This window comes from Xenopus tropicalis, chromosome 6, assembly GCF_000004195.4.
Source record: "Xenopus tropicalis strain Nigerian chromosome 6, UCB_Xtro_10.0, whole genome shotgun sequence".
Lineage (NCBI taxonomy): Eukaryota > Metazoa > Chordata > Amphibia > Anura > Pipidae > Xenopus > Xenopus tropicalis.
The window spans coordinates 132,364,734-132,392,285 of NC_030682.2; the positions used below are offsets into that span (position 1 = coordinate 132,364,734).

At 38.4% G+C, this 27,552-nt stretch overlaps 1 protein-coding gene across 1 annotated transcript in view; it reads left to right on the forward strand.

Annotated features, from left to right (window-relative positions):
• The first annotated feature begins 9,138 nt into the window (after nt 1-9,138).
• The window catches only part of zfpm2 (zinc finger protein, FOG family member 2), a 258,173-nt gene continuing 239,759 nt past the window's right edge, over nt 9,139-27,552 (forward strand). Inside the window, exon 1 of the mRNA XM_002931563.5 lies at nt 9,139-9,404. Within this exon, the coding sequence (XP_002931609.2) occupies nt 9,365-9,404 (40 nt within the window). The 5' untranslated portion in view covers nt 9,139-9,364. The remainder of the gene's footprint in view (nt 9,405-27,552) is intronic.

The following is a 27,552-nucleotide window of genomic DNA, read 5'->3' on the forward strand; positions in this document are numbered from 1 at the left end:
GGGTTTTCCGAATAAGGGGTCTTTCTGTAATTTGAATCAACGTTCCTTAAGTCTACTTAAAAATCATTTAGGCATTTAATAAACCCAATAGGATTATTTTGCCACCAATAAGCATTAATTATCTGTTAGTTGGGATCAAGTACATATGAAATGGAAAACATTTGTAAAAATGTGAATTATTTGATGCCGTTAGACACTCTCAGAGTCTCCAGGCTTTTAAATGGTCACTTAAAACTCACATTTGCATTCGAGTCTATAATCTAAGCCCTCAGCAACCTACTAAACCTCCCTTGTCTTTGCTCACACTCTCACTTACCGCTCGTATTCACCTCTTACTCTGCACTTACCATCACTTTACAGAACAACAGAAACTCTTCCGCCTCACTTTATGTCTCAATCGCTCTCCCTTTTAGAATGTAAGCTCTTGTGATCCAGACCCTCCCCCTATTGTCCCTAACAATATCCAAATGTAATTGAGAGTCATTTTTAGTGAAATGTGCCTCTGTATATGTTAACTGTTTGTAACCCTTTACTCTGTAAATCGCTGCGTGAATTGATTGCTCTATATAAATAATAATATTAAATTGGAGCCTATGGGAGATGGCCTTCCCATAATTCAAGCTTTCTGGATAATGGGTTTCTGGATAAGGGATCCTTTACCTGTACTGAACAGAAATACTGTTCTTATCTGCAGTCATTGTTTTGCCAAATCAGTCTTTTTGTGGTCCCTTTTTTTGAGTTCCCTATTACTCTGCTTAGCATTTTTGTCCCCCTTCCGATGCCCTTTTTGCATCAGCTTGGCTTTTGTATCTTTGTATCTTCGCCCCAAAGGACTCACAGGTCCCAGTTTATGTTTTTTAAAGGGCTTTGGTGCATGAGTTGCAGTTCTAGGCAAGAGAGCTTGTACCTAATACCTGCCTTTACCAAGAGGTAAGTACAGGGCTCCCTAAAGACACTCACTGTGGCACCAGTTCATTCACATTGTAGTAAAGACTTTCAGATCAGACAGTATCAGCGTATCTCAATGTAACAGCTGCTGGGGTCAAGGCAGTACAAGATGGGCATGCGTGTAACTATGAATGTTAGATTGTGCCATGTTGGAATTTATTTAAAGACTCCTAATACATGTAAATTAAAGCTAAAGAAAAATGTTTCCAAAATGCACTATTATTATAGCCTGATGGTGTTATACTCATAAAGTTCGCACAGCACATATTCGTTACGCAAATGGTTGTTTTGCACACTTTTTCCCCTAAACGTTTGCATTTTGCAACCGTCACAAGAGAAAAGATGTTAATATATTTACAATATTTACTGATATATTCCACTTTGGAAAGATTCTTTAATAGACCACTAAAAGGGGTGGTTCACCTTCAGGTTAACTTTTAGTATATTATACAATGGCCTATTCCTTGCAACTTTTTAGTTGGTCTTCATTTTTCATTTGCTGTAGTTTTTTTTAATTATTTGCCTTCTTCTTCTGACTCTTTCCAGCTTTCATATGGGGGTCACTGACCCCGGTAGTAAAAAAAACTATTGCTCTGCAGGGCTACATTTTTATTGCTGTTCTTACTTATTCTTACTTATCTTTCTATTTAGACCCTCATCTAGTCATATTGTTGTCTCTCTTTCAACCCATTGCCTGGTTGCTAGGTTAAATTGGACCCTAGCAATTAGATAGCTGCTGAAATTCCAAACTGCAGAGCTGCTGAACTAAAAGCTAAATTAAATAAAAACTGCAAATAATAAAAAATGAAGACCAGTTGCAAATTGTCTCAGAATAGCGCTCTCTACATCACACTAAAAGTCAATTTAAAGGTGAACAACCCCTTTAATATGACATAAACTATTGGTTAAGTATTCATTTTGTGTGAAATGGCAAGAAAATTTGTGAAACAGTGGAAAATTCGCAAAACGCATTTGTTGCGCGATTTTTTTTGTCACCTGCGTCTTTTTTGACGCTGTGTCTATTTTTTTGTCGCCCGTGTCTATTTTTTTTTGTCGCCCGTGTCTAAAAATTCCGTGCAACGAATACAATTTCCATGTAATGAATATGATTTCCGCGCAACGAATACGATTTCTCAGCAGCAAATTTTCGCAGAGGTTTCGCCCATGGCGAATCACTAATAGTTATCCTTTATATCCTCTAAGGGCATTTTCTATTATTTAGCACTCTTTAGCCCAATCATGTTTCAACTGACTTTTCACTCAAACTCACCTTTTCATAAATTCCTCTCTTTTTATAAAAATTTCCATCTCATTTATTACTGCCCTGGATGTAAATGCAAGAGCTCTAAGGGCTCCAAATTACACCCATTAATTCTTATTTAAAAAGCACTTGCATTTGTATCTAAGGCACAAGGTTCAGAGCACAGTGCGGTAGGTTCAAGCCAACCCTATCCTTAAAGGGGCAGTTCACCTTCGAATTATGAAATATGATGTAGACAATGCTATTCGGAGACAATTTGCAATTGATTTTCATTTTTTTATTATTTGTGGTTTTTAGTTATCTGGTTGCTAGGGTCTTGTTTAAATTATCCAAAATGAGAGACTAGAATATGAATAAAAGGGGGCCGGAATAAAAAAACAAGGAATAAAAAGTAACAATAAGAATAACATTGTAAGCTCACAGGCCAATTCTTTTCTAGCTCTTGGGGTCATTTGAAAGCTGGAAAGATACAGAAGAGGAAGGCAAATAATTGAAAATTGTTGAAAAATAAATAACAAAGGCCAGTTGCAAAGTTGCTGGGATTAGGCCATTCTTAAATGTTAACATAAAATGAACCACCATTTAAGCCATTCTGGAGTGCAAGGACCTGTGTACAAATGATGATAATTGCAGTGGGGTAGTGTGCATATAGAGACTTTGATTTTGCACTTTACTCTCTGCCCTAAAAATGATGTAAGTGATGCCCATTTTTATCTCGACTGCCGACACCTCTTGTATCCCATCCCCTTTTTCCCTACTGGCCTTGAGGAACGAATCCCCCCTCAGCAAAGTGTAGACTTTCCCCGAATGGCTTGTACTGTTACATATTCATTCAGCTTATAATATAATGTGATTGGGTACCCATAGGGATCAATAAATAAAATCGTAGATAAGGCTATTGAATTTCAGCTCCTCATTTAGCGCCTTAGGTTGTAATGTGTCCAAAGTATAGATCCATTTGCTCTTAGTCTGAACCAATCTTAGATTGTAATCTCCTCCCCGCAAGGAGCCATAAATCCTTTCAATGCATAACAGAATGTGTCTGAGTGGCGCATCCAGGCTGCACCTTGAATGATCTTCCGAGCCCACGGTAGCATGTTACATCTATTAATGTGCTCTCTTTGCTATCGTAAACACATTTTAAGACATCCTTAGCAATTCCAGGGAAACTCAGATCACATTTCTACCTTTTTTTTACTTTGAATAACGTTGCTGCTAATGAGCGTTGATGTTCCGCTTTTTCCTATTAAGAGTTTGTTTTTGTTTTTTAAACAAACGAAGGGTATAAAAGTCATGTAATTTATTACTATGTTGATGTAATTTCTATTCTAACCACCCCTTTTAGTTCAAGAGTTCCCAAACTGTAGGGCTGTCCCACCTGTAGGGGGAGCTGGAGCAGCGGCAGGGGAAGCAGCCTGAGGGTTTGTTTAGGGGCTGATTTGGGGAGATTTATGGTAAAAAAAGTTTTTTCGCGATTCAAATAAACTTGACATTTTACTGAACTATTAAAAAAAAAATTTGAATTAAACCATTGTTATTCTACCCGTCTTTTTCAATGAGTCTACAAACTCTTGAAAAAAATTAGAAAAACTTGATATACAGCATCAATTTTGCGTGGGGCAACTCCCCTTGACTTCTACATGAACTCAACGGCTTTTATACATTCCAAATTTTTGGTACTTAATAAATATCGAACATTTTGAGTTTTTGAAACCATAATTTAAAAACCTGAGTTTTAGTGCAAACTAAATTGCATCAAAAATTGAAATTCATGTGTTGATAAATCACCCCCATAAAAGAGTCTCCTAAATCTGTAACCTTGTTATATGCTAAGGGGGGGGGGCCCTTATTGAACGTTGGGGTCCTGAATTTAAAAAGTCAGACAACCACTGATTGAGGGTTGGTAACCAATTAACCCTTTAGACCAGCACCTAATTGTGTGCATCTCAATAACTCTTTATAGGCCAATAGGGACAGAAAAAGACTTTAAACCTTACCAATAAAAGGTGAGTGCCCATTGCGTTGTAAAACACTAGAATGACGGAAGATAGGGAGCTATTTGAGCAGGACGCAGAACTTCACCCCCCATGTTATTTATATTCTGATATTAACATCACTTTCCTCAGATTTCAATGGAGAAAATATCTATGCTTTATTTATTTTTATAGGATATTCTGGCTCTCCATAATGGTTTAAATGAAAACTATACCCCCAGAATGAATACTTAACCAAAAGATAGTTTATATTATGTTAAGTGACCTATTAAAGAATCTTATCAAACTGGAATATATATATCAGTAAATATTGTCCTATTACAACTGTTACCTTGAGCCACCATTTTGTGATGGGCTGTGTGCTCCCTCAGAGATCAGCTGACAGGAAATAATGCAGCTCTAACTCTAACAGGATGTAGTGTGGGAGCAAAAGGCAGAACTCTGTCCATTCATTGGCTGATGGGGCCTAGCATGTATGTGTGCCCTTGGTTTGTTTGTGTTCACCATGAATTGTGTGATCCTACAGGGGGGCCCTGGGATCCTTTAACCCAAAAATGTGCCCTAGTACTTTAGGCAAAATCAGTAAATTGTGAATGTATTCACCAGATGTCTGATCAGCAGGTGTAATTCTTGCCTCTCTGCCACCCTGAGGCAGCTTTTATGATGCCGCAACACCCCCCCCCCCCCCCCGGCGTGTATCTATCCCGGGGTGGGAGGCACAATTGCGCTTTTTGCACTAGAAGAGACAAATTTGGGGTTTAATAACCAGAAATTTAATAACCAAAAATAAAAGGCACTAAGTTTGCCCATGAGCAGCAACTCATAGCAACTAATCAGCAGGGGGCATTTACTGGTCACCTTTCTAAATGTTATTGGTTTTAATGGGTTACTGCCCCTGGGCAAACTTAGTGCCTTTTATTATATATGGGGGTTAAAGGTACCAGGAGAAAAGACCTGCTTGGTTGCTACTGGCAACATCACCGGTGATGTTTGTCTCCATTGTTAATAAATACACCCCTAACACTACTGAGCGAGCACAGCAACGGAATCCCATTAGGTGTAAGGCTTAGCACTACTGAGTTTGTATTCCTTTGATTTATATCTGTACAGAGTGGCCTTGTAGACTTGTTTTAGCACAAGAAGTGAATAATAAAGTTGGCATTTTTTGTGCTTTGTGCTTGTATTTTTGTTATTTGTGCTTGTTCAGTCCCATATTATAGAAAAGGGAAATAAACACGGGATGATATGTCATGCAAGTGCCAATTATGTTAGTTTTGCCCTCCCACTATCCCCTCAAACCAACACAAGTGGCTAATAACATGGGGCTAAGGGAAGTTCAGAGGTGTAACGTGTCCCTTGTGCAGGACTGACACGTGCCATTAACCTGTACATATGTTGGCAACAAGCTGGCACATCCTTGGGCAAGAATAATATCAGCTGCATGACCCAAACTACCCATAGCAACTGATTCCTCTGTTGCACTAATAGACCCCCCAACCTCTATCAGCCACTGCCCACCTCTCTACTGGGCTTGGAACCAGCTGGATCTCACGGTCAGAGCTCTGGCACACACCATGCTGAACAGACAACACATTTCTTTGCAAATCCATAAAATAGTGTATATAGTAATATTTGTTAAACAACATAACCAATTGCTAGGGAAAAAAAAAATATATATATATATGCACCAATATATGATTATGTACCAGCCACATGGCTAATGTAATAATTATGTTTAACTGGATTTTACAGTCATGGCTGCCTATAGTAGTGTTGGGGCCTAGGCTAAAATTCCCTGCGTGTTGCACCCGTACCCATAATGCATCAATTTTAAACTACAACTTTAAGCATCTTAATTAGGGGCTAAACTGGATTTGTGCAGTAGCCACAGCAACTAAACAAATCTTTGTTGTCATATTCTAAAATGTAACAAAATGATCCAAATTAAGACCTGGTTGTTAGAGATGTAGCGAACTGTTCGCCGGCGAACTAATTCGCGCGAACATCGGGTGTTCGCGTTCGCGCAAATTCGCGGACTTTTGCCGATGTTCGCCACTTTGGGTTCGCCGCGTTTTTTTTGGCGCCGCGTTTTTTCGCCTTGGTTTTTCCGCCGCGTTTTTTCGCTTCGTTTTATCGCCTATGCATATACATAGGAATAGCTTGCGGTTTTTTTTTTGGCGTTATTTTTTGGTGTTTTTTTTGGCGTTTTTTTTTTGGGCGTTTTTTTTACAAAGTATTTTTCAGAGAAGTTTTTGCCCTTGATCCCCCTCCTGCATGTCACTGTCCAGGTCGTGGCACCCTTTAAACAACTTTAAAATCAGTTTTCTGGCCAGAAATGGCTTTTCTAGGTTTAAAAGTTCGCCTTCCCATTGAAGTCTATGGGGTTCGCAAAGTTCGCGAATATTCGCTAGTTTTGGCGAAAGTCCGCGAACGGGTTCGCGAACATTTTCGGCGATGTTCGCTACATCACTACTGGTTGTCAGGGGAACTGCTCTGGCAGTGGGCCTTTACTGGAATGGTAGGTGGGGTGGCCACAAAGATGGCGGTAGGAGTGACAGGTGTAACATCACATTTTTGGAATAAGCACTGGCCTTGTGGCATGAAGACCTATGGAACAAAAGAGGGTTTTTTCCGATAATATAGGAGCTGTATATGATATACATTATATCACTAGGCTGGTTTTGCTTTGCCTTTACTGTAATACCTGGTTGCTAGCCATGTAGCATTGCTGATGCATTATCTCGCTTTCAGTGGTCCCGCTTTGGAGAGGTGGCACCGGAAGCAGAACTACTTGGTTGGCCTTGTCCGTAGGAGGTCTGGAGTTGGGGAATCCTAGACTGATGGATCTGATGGTCAGTTCTTTATCAGTCTCTATGTGGGTCTCATACACAAGAGTCTAGAAGGATTGGCGGTCTTTGACCATGGAGGTCTGATTCAGAATAGAGTTAATTCTATGTTTTCTTGGAAAATGGCGTGTGGAAGGGATTTCTGCTTCAGCCTTAGAAAAGAAACTTTAATGTTTAATAGACCGATTACTAAGCATTTTACAGTTAGGCAAATTTTAAAGGGACTAAAACACCCAAAAGGGAGGACACCAGACCGACGACAACCAGTTTCATTAGGCCTGTTGGCCTCCTTATTGGCAACTCTAGAGTCAATCTGTTCATCTAGTCCTGCGCGAAGCAGCACGGCTCTCTAGAGTTGGGTCGGCTCCAGAAATCCTCATCATTCATGCTGGTGCAAATGACTTAGGGGCAATTTCACAAAGAGAGCTTATTCGCATACAGAGAGATAATGAGAGGTTACACACCCTCTTATCTAAGATGATAGTGGTATGGTCAGAGTTTATTCCCCATGTAGTATGGTGCCATGTGTGTGGCGTATTGGCCCTGGAGCAGAGCAGAATAAAAATCAACAAAGTTGTTTCATCTTTTGTGAAGTGCATGGGGGGTTTGCTGGGATGCAGCTAGGTGGAACATGGTGGTGGGCAGCTGATGGCATCCATTTATCTAATGTGGGTATGGACATGTTCAATTTAGGTTTACCACATAGAATCAAAAGCGTGCTCCTGGAGCTTGATGGGGGGGGTCCAACCAGCTTAAAGGTGTCAATTGGCCGTTGCTTGGCAGATTGCAATGCTTGGGAGGTGCGGTACCGTCATTGTGGTAAGTGTGGAACTGGTAGCTCTTTGGGCATAACTTCCCTGGAGTGGAGAAAACTATAGGCTGTCCTGCTATCACGTGCCCACCTTTACAGAACATTGCGTAAGGGTGGCTGGCAAGGCAGGCGGCCATAATAATGGGACAATGATTCCTTGTGTTTATGTTTTAAATACAGAGATATTGGTAATTAACTTGTTGACTAATAAAAAAGGAGCTGCACCCTTTAATTTCATCACAGGGTTATTTTTATTAAGGTAATTGTGGGTGTGGTAAACTTGAGGCTGCACCAGTCACAGTTTAGCCCATGCTAGCCAGATAGAAGATGCACGCTTGGCAGCAATGCTTGCACTCTACTCTGCTACTTACTGGACTGTAACAGTTTCCAGGTCAGAGTTAGAGATCACAGGGCCCCAAGCTCCAGTGTCAGACTGGCCCACAGGGATACCAGCAAACTCCCGGGGGGCCCAGGTGTCAGTGGGCCCTCCTGCTGCTAGCCATTTGGTCTAATTCATGGACATTCCCTATTTCTCTATGGGAACAAAACAACTAAATATACAGAAGAATAGATTATAGTATATTAAGAAAAAAAACTAGGAAAATATTGAGACTAAGTAAGAAGTGGATGAAAAATGGTTTAGAGAGTGGGCTCATGGTCTAGGCTTTCCGCTGGGCCCCTGGGGTCCCAGTCCCACACTGCCAAGCTCTACCTGAAGACTGGGGATTCAATCCCTCAGCCATGTCCTACCTGTAATCTGAACTGCACCTCCCAAAACGTGGTTGTGATTTGCAGTTCAGCTGGAGGACCCCTGGGCAGATTTAGTAAAAACACCCCACAACATAATATAATCCCTGCCTTGCTTTTCCCTGTGATGCTGCTGCCCATGCCTAAACAAGCCCGCCATGCTTTGCTTAATGAGGAGTGCAGAGAGGTGCAGTTTACCAGCAACCAATCGTATATCCAGTCGAACTGCTCCGTTACATTACATCTCCATATAGAGCATTGCTGCCAGCCGGGCATCTCCCTAACGCGCTAAATTCCCCCCCTGCGGTGCCCTCATACCCACACAGACAGCGCAAAGATAGCGCCAGTGTGCGCCAATTCCAGGCTCCCTATGCCGGCGCTGCAGTAGTCGCACAGGGCTGCGCTTCCCAGCGGTGACAGTTCGCTAAGAGTTTCCCCTCCCCGCTCATTCCTTATCTCCCTCCCAACTGAAAAAGTGCCCATTGCTCCTCCTTCCCTTCCTCCCCCCTCAGCGATCAGTCAGAGCGAGTGGATGCGAGCAGTCAGGGCGACAGAGCGGCAGTAGCAGCAGCATCCCCCCAGCAAGTCCAGGAGAGGGCTCCCCGCCCCGCTGTCCCCTCCGCTACTTCCCATTCACTCCCCTCTCTCCCATCCCAATCATTCCGTCCGACTCCCAATCGCACGCCATCGATCGGCTTCTTCTATGAAACCAACCAATTGATCTGTCAGTCGGTTACCTTGGAGCAAGTTGCGCACAATGTCCCGGAGGAAGCAGAGCAAACCCCGGCAAATCAAACGTAAGTCCCATGCACATGGCACCCAGGGGGCACTGGGGAACCGGGTCTGGGGTGGGCACTTGGGCAGGGTGGCAGATCGGATATATCCCTATATCAGTGCAATGGAACTGTGTATTTCCAATATACTGTCACTTTGTATAGATTTGCCCATTCTCTCTCTCTGCTGTTGTGTTGCCAGCTGACTGGCAGTGAGGCATCTGCTCTGACTGCCACCCTTCAGCCTGGGGAAGCAGTAGCCCCTCAGTACAGTTTGCCTGTCTCTATAGAACTTCTGTGCCCCAGAGCTACTGTACTTCTTACTGTACTTATTCTCTGGGAGAACATGGGAGTTCCTCTCCGGCTGCTGCTGATTCTGCACAGAAATGGGGGTTTCCTTACTGCTTCATTTTCCCCCTCACACAGGCAGAAATACTTGGGAAAAGTTTTAGATAAATTGTTGCCATATTTCCAGCCTGATAGAGTGTTGGTACCTGGCAGCCCTTCCCACTCTGCCACTTTCTCTTGCTCTTAGGGGCACCATGAACTTTTGGCATTGCTGAGTTTTACTGCCTAAATATTTATATTTTTATTCTTTTTTTTTCTTTATTCTTTCTCATTTTGTCATTAAATAAATGGCACTAGTGCCAGCACATTCGCCAGCGTATGACTTAATACACCCTCTTTCATATATTTTAGCTCAGAATTTCCTTGTATAGGGATAGGTTATTTTTGGTGACTTTTGCATTATAAAAGTGTAATTTTGTAATACCTTATTAATTGTGGATTCATTTGTTTTTAGCTGTTTTCATGGTCATAATTACCACTTTCGGCCTTAACAATATCCAGTCATGCATAGCAGCTCGCCTAACGTCTTTATGGTGATGAGCAATTTATAAACATTTACATACACAAAAAATATCCTTTTGTAGCTGGTTTGGGATTGCGGCGCTCGGCTTTACCTTAATGTACGTACAGTAGCCCTTTCTTCTAATTGGCAGCAGTGTCTTAGTGAATAGACCTGTATCATAGCATTGCAGGTAGTGGAGACAAGATGCAGTTGGTCTTTTTAGTAGTTCATAATCTGCTCTGTTCAATCTGTATTTTTTATTTATAGTGCTTATTATTTGTACTGTATTGTTAATTCATAAACCACATACTCATAGCGAGGTTATAGCACAATATATAATATATATATATATTATATGTGTATATATATATATATGTAATATATATATATTATATGTGTATATATATGTATATATGTTAACCATAGTGTGATCTATCTATCTATCTATCTATCTATCTATCTATCTATCTATCTATCTATCTATCATCTATCTATCTATCTATCTATCTATCTATCTATCTATCTATCATCTATCTTCCTATATGACTGTCTGTCCATCTATCTGTCTGTCTGTTTCTCTGTCTCTATCTCCCTGTATTCAGGGCATTCTCATTTATAACTTTATGTAATACTTTTTCATATATATATATATATATATATATATATATATATATATATATATATATATATATATATATATATATATATATATATATATATATATAAAAAAGATATTTATGTACAGTGTATCATGTTTATGGGGTGTCTCTGCCTGCTATAGAGGGCCCCCATATTTATCATAAGAGGTTGGCAAAGTTGTTGGTTCCAATATACAGCGTGACTGGTCGGAATTCAGCTTGTACAGATACCCGTATGCCCAGCTGCAGCGCTGTATGCGTATTGCCAGGGCCTCAGTGTTTATTTACAGTGCATATCTGTGTAATATGTGTGCCTGTGGGATTGCCCAAAAATTTCTAATGTAGCAATCTCATACAATTTATACACAGTAAATGAGAATATTTAAAATATAAAAATAATTACAGCATTTATTCTAATTTTTTTTAATTTAATTTGCTTATTAAAGTGAAGGGGAGAAGGGGAGCAGCAGCCAACGAGACCTCTGTGCAAATTCCGGATGAGAAACGTAAACCGATAGATTTAGACCTATAAACAAGAAGCAAAAATAAAAAGAAAGTCAGCCTGAGCCAAGAAACTCCATAGACAGTCATTTTAAAGGACAAAAAGGTTGTTGGGAAGAGTTTTTTTTCTCTCTCTCCACCTCCTCTTACTGCATTCTTTCTCCGCTATCTAAAATTGTGATTTATGCAGTATTTTAATATTTTGCTTATACTTTTCCCCTGGGTGCTCTCTGGGCAGCGATAAAAAGGCGAAGCTGAAAGAGCACCATTAATTTGCTCTGATGACTGGCCAGATAAGGGGAGATAATGGGAAAGATAAGCGGGGAAGATATACCATCAGAAACCCGATTATTACCATTAAAATTCCAGCCCAGCAATCTGCACTCGCCTGATAATTCCTTCTCCGTTTCTACCACTTTGGATGATAAGGCAAAAAATAGTCACTCAGTGCTCCTTGATTAGACTGCCTGGATTTCCTGATAATGCCGTGATAAATTATGTATTTTGCCCCCACGTTTTTGTCAGAGAGAAAAAAAAAAATCTGATTTTATTTTATTATTTTTTTTTTTTCCTTTTTTATTATTATATTACAGGGCTCTGGAAAGAGTTCTCCCTCCCAGCTCAGAAAATAAAACCTCTCTCTCATAAGCTATTATTGTAATGTGAGGTTGATAAAAAGCAGTGATAGGGGAGAAGGTGTTTTGTATTGGGTGCCCCGTATCAATGCTATCAGGCCATCTCCCCGCGCCAGCTGCTAGCTGCTGTTGTTTTAGCCTTATCACCTCCTGCCAATATGCCAATAAATTGCCCAGATTGTTCTCAGGGCTATAGTTTCACGGCACAATTTATGGCACAAGTGCTGATTTACTTATTGCTCTATGGGGCTGACGTTAGTGCATGGGTTTTTCTTTTTTGTGTATGATAAACAGATGTGGGCAAAGTGCCTTTTGTTGTGATATTCCCCCTGTTCCTCCAAGTCGCCTGCAAACTCCAACTGCTTTTCCTTAACAGAGTCCATTAGCGTTTCACCGGAAATTGTGGGAGGAGTTTATAAGGGCGGCCTTGTTTGCAAACAGTGATTTTCCCCCACAACCTTATTTATTTTTCTTAAACGCATATATTTCGACAACTGAAAACTAAAAAAAAATTTGATTATTTATAAAGCCTGTGAACTGCACCGTTGGTATTTCTGCAGTGTAAAAAAAAATATACGATCCCATTTAAATACTGACTCGTTATTGCAAAATTGACACCAATTTACACCAATGAAATAAAAAGTCGATCGATAAAAGGAGGGCAGTTCTCTTACAAACACAGGATAGGAATAATGGGAAATAGATGCACGTGTAGTGATTTTATATACCCTATACGTACATTATTCTGTAGGAAACAAATATATTTATACTATATACTTATAATATATTTATATCATGCATAAAGAAATATGTGTATTAATAAAGAGAGCCTTGGTTGTTATCAATACATATATATATATATATATATATATATATATATATATATATATATATATATATAAATGTATCCTGTTTGTTTTATGGCCTCTTACCAAGATTATTTGATATGCTTAAATTAAAGAAATAGTACATATATATGTATATATATATATATATATATATATATATAGGTATCTGATCCATTATCTGGAAACCTGTTATACGAGAGATTTCCAAATTATGGCAAGGCCATCACCCTTAGACTCTATTTTTTATGGAATAATTCACATTTTTAAGAATAATTTCCTTTTTCACTGTAATAATAAAACAGTACCTGTACTTGATCCCAACTAAGATATAATTACCCCTTATTGGGGGCAGAACAGCCCTATTGGGTTTATTTCATGGTTAAATGATTCCCTTTTCTCTGTAATAATAAAACAGTACCTGTACTTGATCCCAACTAAGATATAATTATCCCTTATTGGGGGCAGAACAGCCCTATTGGGTTTATTTAATGGTTAAATGATTCCCTTTTCTCTGTAATAATAAAACAGTACCTGTACTTGATCCCAACTAAGATATAATTACCCCTTATTGGGGGCAGAACAGCCCTATTGGGTTTATTTAATGGTTAAATGATTCCCTTTTCTCTGTAATAATAAAACAGTACCTGTACTTGATCCCAACTAAAATATAATTACCCCTTATTGGGGGCAGAACAGCCCTATTGGGTTTATTTAATGGTTAAATGATTCCCTTTTCTCTGTAATAATAAAACAGTACCTGTACTTGATCCCAACTAAGATATAATTACCCCTTATTGGGGGCAGAACAGTCCTATTGGGTTTATTTAATGGTTAAATGATTCCCTTTTCTCTGTAATAATAAAACAGTACCTGTACTTGATCCCAACTAAGATATAATTACCCCTTATTGGGGCAGAACAGCCCTATTGGGTTTATTTAATGGTTAAATGATTCCCTTTTCTCTGTAATAATAAAACAGTACCTGTACTTGATCCCAACTAAGATATAATTACCCCTTATTGAGGGCAGAACAGCCCTATTGGATTTATTTAATGGTTAAATGATTCCCTTTTCTCTGTAATAATAAAACAGTACCTGTACTTGATCCCAACTAAGATATAATTACCCCTTATTGGGGGCAGAACAGCCCTATTGGGTTTATTTCATGGTTAAATGATTCCCTTTTCTCTGTAATATCCAAATTTAGGGCAAGACCCCTTATCTGGAAAACCCCAGGTCCTGAGCATTCTGTATAACAGGTCCTATACCTGTATGTATATATATATATATATATATATATATATATATATATATAATCCATCTTAGATGAAAGGGCAGTATATCACTAGCTGTGTAAATTGTATAGGGTATTCCAGTTTCTATTCTAGCTTGTGTGTGTAGTAAAGAATATGAATTTGTCTATAGGTAATGCCCAACCAGTTACATTTATACATTTGATCCATATGAGGTTCACAGGAAGAGCACATATGATATAAGGATAGACAATAGTAGAGGTTGAAAAGAATACCATATAGACATTTTGTTTTGCCACATTTTGTTGCTGCCATTACTACTATATAAATATGGGTGTATTTACATATGCACAAAATCCCCTCTTGCACATAAATCAGGGAAAATCACAGGATTTTCAAGGGCCGATTCCACCATGGCATTTCTGTAAATGTTCATATTTTCAGTACCGGCCCAGTATCAAAATTTGTTGCCAAAGGGGGTTTCTAAACACCTGTTAGCTCCCACCCCACGCAAATGCTTTCATTATATAGTGCCAGAAAGTGCCGCAGCACAGTACGAGAATATTATAATATTAAAAAGAAAACAGTCAAATCAGCAAACAGGGCTTACAGAATGAAATATTAGGATTAAAGGGCCCTTCTCACAATAGCTTAGCATTTCAACCATTGGGGAATTGATACATACGATCATTTTCATATAAAATATCCTTTATTCTCTGCGGTATTTGTATTTATCCATGCATACGATTGGTTTATTGGTGTGTTAGTAAACATTATTTATGTCTCCGATAATGATTATAACTATAGTTTTATAGATAAATATATCTTGTATATAAAATCTGTCTATACTTGATGATGATAGATAGATAGATAGATAGATAGATAGATAGATAGGGGATCTGTTATGTCTGGGACCTCAATTAGAGACTTCAACAGGACTTTGTGGCTGCAGCTTGGACTAACTACCATCTGTTTCTTATACTTGTATTTATATATATTTGTATATGTGAGTGTATTGACATATATATATATATATATATATATATATATTATTTTTTTTTATACATGTGAGCATATTGATAGGTCTGTATAGTTATGTGTATGTATATGAGCTGAGGGTCATATGTAGGGGTCATACTTGATGGAGTTTTTTTTTTAACCCAATAACTATCTAACAAAATCAGATACAAAGCACTGAGAACAAGTGAAAACTAAAGAATTGTTTGTTTAAATAGGAAATTCAAATATGTCATTCAGAGCTTTCTGGATTCTTGGATAATAGATCATATATAATTATATATATATAAATAACAATGCCCAAACCTACGTAATAAAGAAATGATGTTTATATTTGCATATAAGTATCATTTATACACACAGATGCCTGTAGCCCCATATAAGCAGTAATAATATAGTACAGTAAATAATAAACATTGTACCCAATATAAATATCATTTGATTGCATTTGATAGAGAGATTTGGAAATTGCTCATTAACGCACACGTAGGATATTGCACATTAAGGCTGGCTTCCCTGGCTGCTGGGAAGAGAGACAAGCAACTGTTCCAACGCTGCACAATATGATTTCCAAATAATGCCGGACCCTTTGCAAGTATAATGATAATAGGAAAGACATTTTTAATAAAATAAAAGCTACAATAAAGTCTTTGTGTCAGAATGTGGATCCATCTCCCTGCCTTCTGCCTGCCTGTGCTGCTATGTTTCTGTGATCCTTCAACTTCTGATTTTGGAATACGTTTTGCTCTCTACCTGTAAGGCAGGTACCTATAAGGATATACTTTACTTTCCCATTTAAAAAAATAACATTTGTTGAAAAATTAGCGCTGAAAGCAGAAGGCAAGGTATATATGCCTCTTTCAGAACTGAGAAATATTTTGAATGATTCAATGTGTTCAGTGTGCAACTGCCCAGGACTGTACAGAGATGATCTCTAGCAATGAATCAGCCCCATACCCCCAGCTGGAAGGTTGCCACGTCTCTGACCTTAGTCAAAGGGAGTCACTTAATGGCAATTTTTCCCCCCTATATACTCTCTGCATCCTTAAAAAAAAACACCATCATTACAAAATAGATATTTTCAATACTATTAACCCATTGTAATGATAATAAACCATTTGCACATGTTCTATAGAATATAAGAGGAGTTATTTACATATTTTGCATGTAATTAATATTTGAATGAATTTAATGAATGCTTTTAATGAATGCATATAAGATGCAAACATTTGCCATGGCAGATAGGAATAACAGATGCTGTGCTAATCTCTATATTGCACCAGTGGCCTCTCACCGATCTTGCTTTCTTCAGTATCTTTCATTGTGAGTTTTATTTATTGATACAATGCCAACAGCTTCTAAAAGTTTTATTTTATGTCCAAAGCTGATTATTCTCACCCCCCCCCAACCAGTATCTTTCACTGTGAGTTTTATTTTCTCTCTTTCCTTGAGAGATTAATACAATGCCAGCAGCTTCTTAAACTTGTATTTCATTTTAAAAACTTATGATCTTTACCAGCCGATCAAAATTATTTGTATCAGGCTCCTCCTGTATTTCGGTGGGAATCGGTTGAATTTGTCTTTTTGGTGGACAGGTGGGCAGTATTAAGGTTATTCACCATTAGATTATATGAATTAGTTCCATTAGGGAAATATAAGCTTTGACTATAACTTATTTTACTGTATACTTGGTATGTAAGCAATTAATTTTCAATTCTTCATTTCATCATATTTATTGGGCTAATTCCTTTGAGAAGTGCATCCGGCCAGGGGTCAGCTTGAATAGAGTAGAACAGTGGGATGAGTAGATAATCTGAGATCTGATCCCTATAGCTCCTCTTCCTCAACAGTCTTTATAATAAAAACTCTTACTTTATAGTTGAAACCCATAGATTGGAAACTTTAGATCAGAGCAATTATGTTGTTATTTGATATAATCCTGTTGATCTTCTCTGTATTATCACTTACCTCTTGCTATTCACTATATATGTAACATTTTGTTTAATAAAGAACATAGGGAAAAGGAAAGCCCTGGGCTGTTATAAGCTTGTTATCAAGAGTCCAGAACTTCAAAAGATCCATTTTCCCCAATAAACAATGAAGAACAATGAATATTTCTAACTCACATGATATTCCCATTTTGCTGTAGTAATTGTACTATGTTTTGCTATGCAAGAATATTGTACCATTCAAAAGATTTAATACTCATTTAAAAAATATGGCATTTTAGGGGTAGAAGCGGTTCCAGGGTGTTTAACTATGGAAATCCTGTGCATTCTTTAGCAATGGATTAGCATACAGATAACACATTTGTTTATTAGGTTTCAGAATCAGCTGTTGGTATCTGTGCCACAGGTAACAATTGACTTTTCAGGCTCGAAGTTAATAGCCTTGTCTCTTGCATGTATGGATCAATATGAGTATTAATTAATCACCGTTATCAGCCCCCAGATCTGGTTGTATTTGTTGTTACATCAGCAACATATCAATACAGAAAGTGGACTCTCGGATCGTCATGGCAACTCCCATCTCTTGGGTCAAAGAAAGTAAATCTTATCTGCGCAAGGAGAGTGGCAAACTGTTTAGGGATCTAGTTTGAACTCAAAGAGCATTGATTTAGTTTTTGTTTGCAAATAGAAGCTGAATGCCAATCACTAGGGATAGGTAGGATTTAAATATTAATGCCCCCAAAGCTTGTCTGCAAAGAGGTTACCTTCTCCCCATTAGTTTTTCTCTATTTTATTTTTCATTATTTGGCTGACCAAAAACCATTTATTTTTAATGATTTAATGAGTAAGGAGACTGAATATTGAACTTTTGTGCTGTAAAATCAGTGCTAAAAGAACATTTGTACAGTTACTTTGACTGAGGGAAGAGATATTTGGGTGCTACATGTATTTTGTATGGACTAAGCTAGGCAGATGTTGAGAGAATTGTTGTTCATTCCTATTGGTACTGATATTCTGTGCTTCCCTGAGGCAATACTACAGCCTGGTTCCTAAATCCTGGTACAAGGCACGTGTATGTTAAGAGCCCATATTCAAAATATCCTGACCAATAACCATGGGAAATTCTTCTTTATTTTGTGTTTTTTTTCCCCTTAATGAAATAGAAAAGGTAAAAACAAAACCTAATCTGGGAATAAAAAACTTAAAATATAGGTGTTTTAGGCAAATTGTCAGTTTTCAGTGGGCCTTGCCAATTCTTTTCTTTTTCAGAGAAAAAAAGCCCCTGTTTTGTGACAATATGAGCAGGAGCATCATTTTCTTTGCAAAACTCAATAATGTAGAAATATAAATCAAGCGATCACAGAAACTCACATGTATTAACTTTATATTTACTGTATACCCGTGTTACATTATAAAATGTGATGAACATACAAAGCCTAGGCAAATTGTCAGTTTTCGGTGGGCCTTGCCAATTCTTTTCTTTTTCAGAGAAAAAAAGCCCCTGTTTTTGTGGCAAAATGAGCAGGGGCATTTTCTTTGCAAAACTCAATAATGTAGAAATATAAAGCAAGCGATCACAGAAACTCACATGTATTAAGTTTATATTTATACCCGTGTTACATTATAAAATGTGATGAACATACAAGATTGTAAGCTCTTTTGGGCAGGGCCCTCTTCACCTCTTGTATCGGTTATTGATTGCTTTATATGTTACTCTGTATGTCCAATGTATGGAACCCACTTATTGTACAGCGCTGCGGAATATGTTGGCGCTTTATAAATAAATGTTAATAATAATAAATAATAATAAAGCCTAGGAATTAACAAATTCTATTTTGTCGGTTATAAAGAGTTTCTCATTTCCTCTAATTCAGCAAAGCCAAAAAATGAAGTACAGTGGGGGATTATCCTCTTACTAAGAATGTAAAAATAAATCATTTATATAAAATAGAGATCTCTTTCTTGTATCTGCCGTAGCCATAGAGATTATGCATTGCTAGATGTGATCGTTAGGATTTACAAAGCATTTATTAAGGACAACGTGGTTAACTTGAGATAGAAATATGACGTCTGAGTGTGTCTAAATAAAGGCAACTGAATTCAAAATCAGAGCTGGGATACAAACACAACATTGGAATAATCAGTTGCAAAAATGTACAGAACCAGAACATTTACCATCTCGATCAGATAAGCCAAAAGCATATGTTTCCTTAAGTAAACACATGTCAGAACATTTACATATAAATAAAATCACGCTGACTGACATGTATCAGTCGAGTGGAATTTGTCGCAAAGGCAACTTTCACAGTCTATTGCTTTTTCTATCATCAATAAGGAAATGGGAATCCAAACACAAGGTTAAATATTCAGCTGTATTTCTTATATATAAGTCATGTTCTCTAAATCGAATCCACCATCAAATCCACTTAGACCCACGCAGCCAGTGTGCGATTTTGATTTTTTAAAAATGAAGGATTTATTTGAACATTTAAGTTTTTTTTTTAGACATTTTATTGTTAGGAAATTTATTTAACAACTTATATTTAGACATTTTTTAAACGTATATATATATATATATATATTATATATTAATTTTTAAAGTCTAATTTTGCAGTCATTGTATCTTTAGTTAAGATTTTTTGAAATACTAAACTGTTATGACATTATTACATCTTAAAAATTCCGCTTCATTCCCAGATATGACTGTTTATGTGGGAGAGTGAAACAGTGGAGTTACAAAATCATTTCTGTCTGGTGTTATGTCACTTCCCCGCATCCCACACTGGTACAGTCCTCTCTTGTTAAATCACAGGTAGTATTTATTATTATTATATTTTCCCCCCCAGTAGTATCTGGAGGTTGGTGGTGATAGATAAATACGTTGCAGAGTGTGAGATAATATAAAATGCAGTGAAGGAAAGATTATATAAATAAACTACACTTAGATAGGGCTGCTGATTGGCTCCCTTTTTATCTGGTAGGGGAAGACCAAGGCCTGATATCTCTCCCGCTAGATTCACAAAACCTCATGGTTGCTGCACCAGCGTATTACAAAGTTCTATCAGTGTGGGGACTCGGGTGTTCATACCAGTCCTTAAGAATTCGTGCTTGAGCGCAAGCGGGTCGATCAAATCAACTGATACGCGGCCATGCTTAATACTGGCGCTGTTGCCGGCCTCTGCCACAATGTGTGATTACGGCTTGGAAATAAACAGGATGCATGCGAGTATTCTGTCTTACTCAGCCGTGACCGTTTCTTATGAACCTTGCAATTTTGTCACATTTACTTACCTTATTGAGCAGTGTTAAAAGCACGCAATTACAATTTTTTCAATTTCATGTATTAATAAATTTTGTATTACAGCACTGTATATGCGCTATTTCCACGAGCAGCCCCTGTGCTGGTTATCTAAATTCAGCAGCTTGCCTGACTTCTAAAGATTGAAATCAGGCGGCCGACTCTTTTTTTATTTTTTTTTTTTACAAGTCGAGAACTTTAAAGTGTTTCACTTTGGGTTTCACAGGCCGGCGACGGCGGCATTAGTATTTTTTAAAGTTATCTAAAATAAAATTGCTACAAAAGAGATAAGCAGAATGGGCGCCCCACCATTTTTGAAGTCACGTGCCTTTCTTTCTGTCGTTGTCTGAATGTTTTTGAAACTTCCCCAGTTGGAATTTAGCCATGATGATTCGTCATTAAGTGTTGTACTGGGTGTATCTTTTATACCTTAATGACTTCAGTGCAGCAATTTAAATTATAACCTCCATGCAAACAAATGAGGAGAGAGTTATGTAGTAATCAACATCAAGTTACTATGTGGCTACTCCTTAACCCTGCTCCTTAACCACAGTGTTGTTGTTACCCTAGTCTTGAAGAACTTACCCAAGTATACTGAATTAAACTAGTGATGCTATAGGAGCAATTGTCTATGAAGATTTTCATTCATCCAGGTCATGGTATATCTAGTATAAATAAATTTAAAGCAACTGGACTTGTTAAGTAATCATTGAAGACGTTTCACTACTCATCCGAGCAGCTTCTTCAGTTCAACTGACTGGTATGGGACTGAGGACTTCCCATACCAGTCAGTTGAACTGAAGAAGCTGCTCGGATGAGTAGTGAAACGTCTTCAATGATTACTTAACAAGTCCAGTTGCTTTAAATTTATTTATACTAGATATAGGAGCAATTGCAAATAAATAAGTTATAGGAGATGTGTGTTTGGTTTCAACTACTATTGTATTGTACTGTATTTCCTGCATCCTCAGTACTAATAGTGGTGAGAATCGTAGTAAGATTTGGATAGGTTAGGTTTTGAATTTAATACAAGGTTTATTATTATTATTATTATTATTATTATTATTTTATTATATTATAAGAAGCAAATAGAGCTTCAGAGGTTGCTGACTGAAGTTTGTATGAGTGATCAGATCCCGCTGAAGTGCCAGTTTTAGTAACAGCACAGCAAACAGTGTTTCTGGCTCAGTCACATCTACTTATTGTCTAATATTTTGGTTTTATTATTTTCGATTATGAATGTAAAAATGATTCCAGTTTTGGACCTCAGTGTTTTAGAAGGGTATGCATGAAGAGAGTGCAGAGACTGCAACTAAACTGATAAAAGGAATGGAACTAACCTATGAGGATAGAGTGTCAAGGTTGGGAATGTTTTCCCTGGAGAAAAGGTGCCTGTGAGGGGACATGATTACTCTTTACAGGTACAGGGGGCATTATAAAATACAAAAAGCAGGGGATTCTTTTTTCCCCGTAGGAAAGATCAGCGCACCAGAGCCACCCCATCCCCTTTAGATTAGAGGAACAGAGCTTCCATTTGAAGCAGCGTAGGGGGTTTTTCACAGTGAGGGCAGTGAGGTTGGGGAATGCCCTTCCTAGTGAGCAACCGCTTGGTTGCGCCCCCTACTACTACTGCTGTTTCCCTCCTTAACCCTTTCTGCCTTGCTGCCCCTTACATTGGGAATGCCCTCCCTGATTTCCTCCGGAGGCAATCCTCTCTCAGTCTTTTTAAAACTAAACTTAAAGACTCCCTCTTGGAGCACTCACCCAGCACCTGATCTGGGAACTGGCACTTATATTGTAGTGTCACCCACTGTGACCTACAGCACCTATATTTGCCTATTTGTGTCTATAAGTTACCCTCCCATATAGATTGTAAGCTCTACGGGGCAGGGACCTCCTTCCTCTTGTGTCTTTGACTCTTAACTTTATTGCAACTGTATTTATCTTGTATCTATCTGTATTTATTGTCATTATCTATTATTATCTTAATAACACCCTGTTTGTATCAATGTATTCTACTGTACAGCGCTGTGTACATAAGTAGCGCTTTATAAATAAAGTTATACATACATACATAGATACATACATACATGTTGTGATGGCAGATTCTGTTAATGCCTATAAGAGGGGCCTGGATGAGTTCTTGAACAAGCAGAATATCCAAGGCTATTGTGATCTCAATATCTACAGTCAGTTCAGTAAACTAGTAGTTACTATTTATTGTTTTTCTTTTTAATATATGAGTGTATTGATAGGTGTGCAGAGGTATGTATATATATATTTATAACATTTGTAGAAGCATTAGATGATATATAAATGGCCTTGGTTAAACGTGCACCCTATCAGGGACCTAATCTCTGCCAACGTGGTCGCTCTCCTGGGGAAGTTATATGTTATAGGCCTATGGCACACATGTCGGAATTTAGGCATTTGCCCACTACTTTTTTTGAAGCATGGCACCTATCAAAACACACTAAATTTTGTGCTGTGTACCATAGGCCTTAACATGTAAGCTCTTTGTAGATTGTAAGCTCTTTTGGGCAGGGCCCTCTTCACCTCTTGTATCGGTTATTGATTGCTTTATATGTTACTCTGTATGTCCAATGTATGAAACCCACTTATTGTACAGCGCTGCGGGATATGTTGGCGCTTTATAAATAAATGTTAATAATAATAATTACAATGGGTGGCCTAGAGCTGGTGGTAGGAGGAGAAGTGCAGTGCTCTTTGCTGTAAATCTGTAGAGAATAATGATGGCCAAAATAATTTGGCAGGCATGGATTTGCGGCAAATTCCCGTGTTCTGTGTTCTTTTTGGGTGTTTTTGCGAAATGCCCATCAAAATTATTATGCGTCTTAAAAAAAAGTCACACGTGGCATTTTTTTACACATCAAAATTTTGTTTTGACATAAATCTCAAATTTTTTGGCAAAGCGAAACGGGACAGATTCACTCATCACTAGTAGAGAAATGTACTGTATGTTTTACTGCATTCGTGGATATGGATTTCCCAGCAGGGAAGGGAATGAACCAGATGGGTTTAGCAGTTTCACTGACTTACACTGTAGTTGTGGCTCATCAAATTGTGCAATAATTTTAGCTACATTTATCTGGAGAATTCATTTTAAAGATGATTTGAGAAAAAAATCCTTTGGAAAAGAATATCGCATCAAGGCGCCAGCGAGCGTTTAATGTATACCGCTAGGTCAAGGTTTGCCTTCATTACCAATTTCATATGGCAGCTTAATCTTAATTGAGAAATCCATGTTTGGTTGGAGATGATTAGGGATTGGCTGTATGCATTGGTGGTTCATAAAGCTCTTGGAAAATGGAATCCTAATTGTTAAATTAGCTCACACAAGGGGCATTCGGAATGGAAATACGGGATAAGCAGAAGGATATTTGTTATATTTTAACCTTTTGCTCCTTAAAGGGAACATGACACAAAAAAGGTCAATGGAATAAAACAAAAAGCCAGGCCTTACAAATTCCCCAAAGCTAATAATGGTACATATACTGTATATGAGCTTTATTACCAACCAGGGAAACCAGATATCAACCCATATATAAATCTATGCATATATATATATAACACAGTGTTAGGGGTTGCGGGGATTTGTAGTTTAGTTGTTGGAAACAGATTGCCTTTTGGAGGGTGTCTAGACTCATATTGGGTTTATTTCATGTTTAAATGATTCCATTTTCTCTGTAATAATAAAACAGTACCTGTACTTGATCCCAACTAAGATATAATTACCCCTTATTGGGGGCAGAACAGCCCTATTGGGTTTATTTAATGGTTAAATGATTCCCTTTTCTCTGTAATAATAAAACAGTACCTGTACTTGATCCCAACTAAGATATAATTACCCCTTATTGGAGGCAGAACAGCTCTATTGGGTTTATTTAATGGTTAAATGATTCCCTTTTCTCTGTAATAATAAAACAGTACCTGCACTTGATCCCAACTAAGATATAATTACCCCTTATTGGGGCAGAACAGTCCTATTGGGTTTATTTAATGGTTAAATGATTCCCTTTTCTCTGTAATAATAAAACAGTACCTGTACTTGATCCCAACTAAGATATAATTACCCCTTATTGGGGCAGAACAGCCCTATTGGGTTTATTTAATGGTTAAATGATTCCCTTTTCTCTGTAATAATAAAACAGTACCTGTACTTGATCCCAACTAAGCTATAATTACCCCTTATTGGGGAAGAACAGTCCTATTGGGTTTATTTAATGGTTAAATGATTCCCTTTTCTCTGTAACAATAAAACAGTACCTGTACTTGATCCCAACTAAGATATAATTACCCCTTATTGGGGGCAGAACAGCCCTATTGGGTTTATTTAATGGTTAAATGATTCCCTTTTCTCTGTAACAATAAAACAGTACCTGTACTTAATCCCAAGGTAAAAAGAAGCCATTGAATCAGGCTGCCCCAACAAAGCCATCCCATTCCCCATTCACTCTGGCCACTTGTCCATTCCAACTCTAAAGGTTAATTTTCCTGACCTCCGTGTCATACTCTTTTGGGCCCATTCTTGACCCCGGGGTACCTTTAAACTTGTGCAAAGGAAAAATTGTTCCCGCATAGGGCTCACTTTTCACATTTTTTTCCATTTTATTCTATTTCCCCATATAAGTCTGTAGTTAAGTCTGGATCAGATATGGCTGATACTTAAGGTTGCCACCTTTTGAAAAAGAACTTACCGGGCAGCAGGAGTAGCAAGAAAGGGGGCTGTTTGTGACATAGAAGGGGAGGGGTTATGATGAAAGGAGGAGCTATGATGTTACAGACATCTCAAGGATGATCAGGGAAAGAGAAAGGGTACATTTTGGGCAGTTTTGAATGGTTCAGGGGCTTAAGGGGGTATTCAGGGTATTACAAATTTACCGGCATTTACCAGCAACTACATTGCCAGTAAATGTGTAATTTGTAATACAGGCCCCAGCCTTGGTAGGTCTTTTACTGACTAAGCCACTAAAATACTGGCCAGGTGGCAACCCTACTACTACTGTAGCCAGGCAAACCATGCTGTACATTTAATTTTAGACTAAATTGTCTATAAAAGTTATGCTTGAGACAATTTGTGAATGGCTAAAATTAACCAAATACTTGTGGTTTTTATACATACAAATCAGCTTTTCTGTCTTTTTTGTGTGTGTGTTCTCCCATTACCTTTCCTCTAGAGCTCTTCCATCCGCCCCACGTTGGTGAGATTCCTGCCTGAGCATGTGATAGCTCCTATCTCGCTTGTACATTTAAGGGCTCGCGGAGAGATGGGAACTTCCAGTTATTATTGCTTGGCACTGTGAAAACCCCCGATAAGATCTTTGGATGCTGCTAATTAGAGAGTAATTTATGGCTGCGCGCAAATGGATATTGCAGAAAGGGAGCTCGGTATAAAAACACGCTCCTTAGCGGTGGAATCTGATTCGGGCGACTAATTTATTTATTTCAAAATAATATTTATTTGCCGTCTATTCTTTGGCAAACAGATGTTGAGTGGCAGCGAGAGTGGCAAGCGAAAGCTGCTTTTTTTTTTTTTTTAAAAGGATTTAAAAAAGATCGAACTGGCAAATTTCCCAGGGATTCTTACAGCTAAGGCAGAGATGTTTTGACATTTCTATTTACTGTAACAAACTTCCAATTGTCAGTGTGTCCTGGAGTCTGTAGGCAGGCTAAATAGCTGCTTCCATGGCAGCGACAGCAAGCTAAGGGCTCTTAAGCACTTGTGAACTACACTCTCTGCTAAGGATGCTGGGAGTTGCATACTTGCCAATGTTTGATAATGTATATTAAAGCATTGCTTTACCAACATTATATACTGGTTGAATTTGGACTTATGTCTGGATGAACCTAGTCTATGAATTAACTAGGGGTCATTTATGACCTCTGAAGCAGAGTGCAATGTGCTTGCTACAATGGGGGACTCACAGGTGCCCCCTCTCCTGCACTGTGCCCCCCTGATGCTGTCTGGCTGGTCATTAATGATCCCTACTATGTGATTTTATAGGTCAATTTTCCCTCCGTTTAGCATCTTAAGTGACTCTATGAACCCTGTTATTATTGGGGCCCTGGGGCAAAGGGAGCACTGTAAGCAATCTGCCCAATGAGTTTGGGGTAAAAGAAGTAGAGAAGGGGTGCAAAAAAAAAAAAATGAACCCACAATGATGATGATGATGACAATGTAATTTTAATGAAAATAGGTGGGAGGAGGAAGCAATTAATAGAAAAGTTGGGGAAATGTAGCCAGGAGGATAATGGAGATAGTAGAGAGTAGTAAAGGGAAGGATAGAGGAGACAGCTGGAAAGAGAATGAGGGATCAGAAAGGACACCAGGAGGTTAAGAGAGAGCCTCCATCCTTCCCCAGTTCCACCCCTACTCCACCATCATCACACCCTTTGCTCCCCCTCAGTCCCACCCATTACCTCTTCCACTCTGCAGCTTTCCCGAAGTGTAGCCGCTGTGCCCTCCCATCATAGCCCCACCCCTCCATGCCATAGCCCGTCCATTTTTGTCCTGTCTCCATGTCATTGGCCAGAAAGGGGCCAGGGAAAAGATGGCAACCCTAGCCATGGGCCCTGAAATGCACCCTGCAAGAAACATTTGTAGAGTCACTAAAAATGTTTGCATTAAGCTGTCAGTCAAACCTCAGGGCAACGGTTTTATTTACTTGATTGATATTGTAGGGCAGAGAGTCTGATCAGCATTTTGTCTAGAGTGGATTTACGTTTCTTTGATTTTGTGTTTTGTAAAAATATGCGTTTATCGTGCTAATACAGGTCGGGTATAAAGGTTTTCTGAAAACCTGGTATGCAGAAAGTGCTATAAGTGTGTAATTGTACTTAATGGCTGATTTATCAATTCATTTATAGCATTTTCTGCAGTTACACCTGATGTATCAAAACAAATACGGTTGCCAGTGTGCGCTTTGACAAATCAGGCACAAATGTTCATTGTCGTTGTCATGACGTCTGTCTTACCTGGGTGCAAGTCTGCTGCACCTTTTAACACAGTCCACAGAGGGGACCCTGGACTTAGTAACACTACTGGAAAGAGGTGGTATTTGCAGGGTTCACACACTGGGGGTCAATTCTTAACACTGGGCAAATTTGCCCATGGGCAGTAACCCATGGCAACCGATCAAAATGTGGCATTCATTGTTCTACC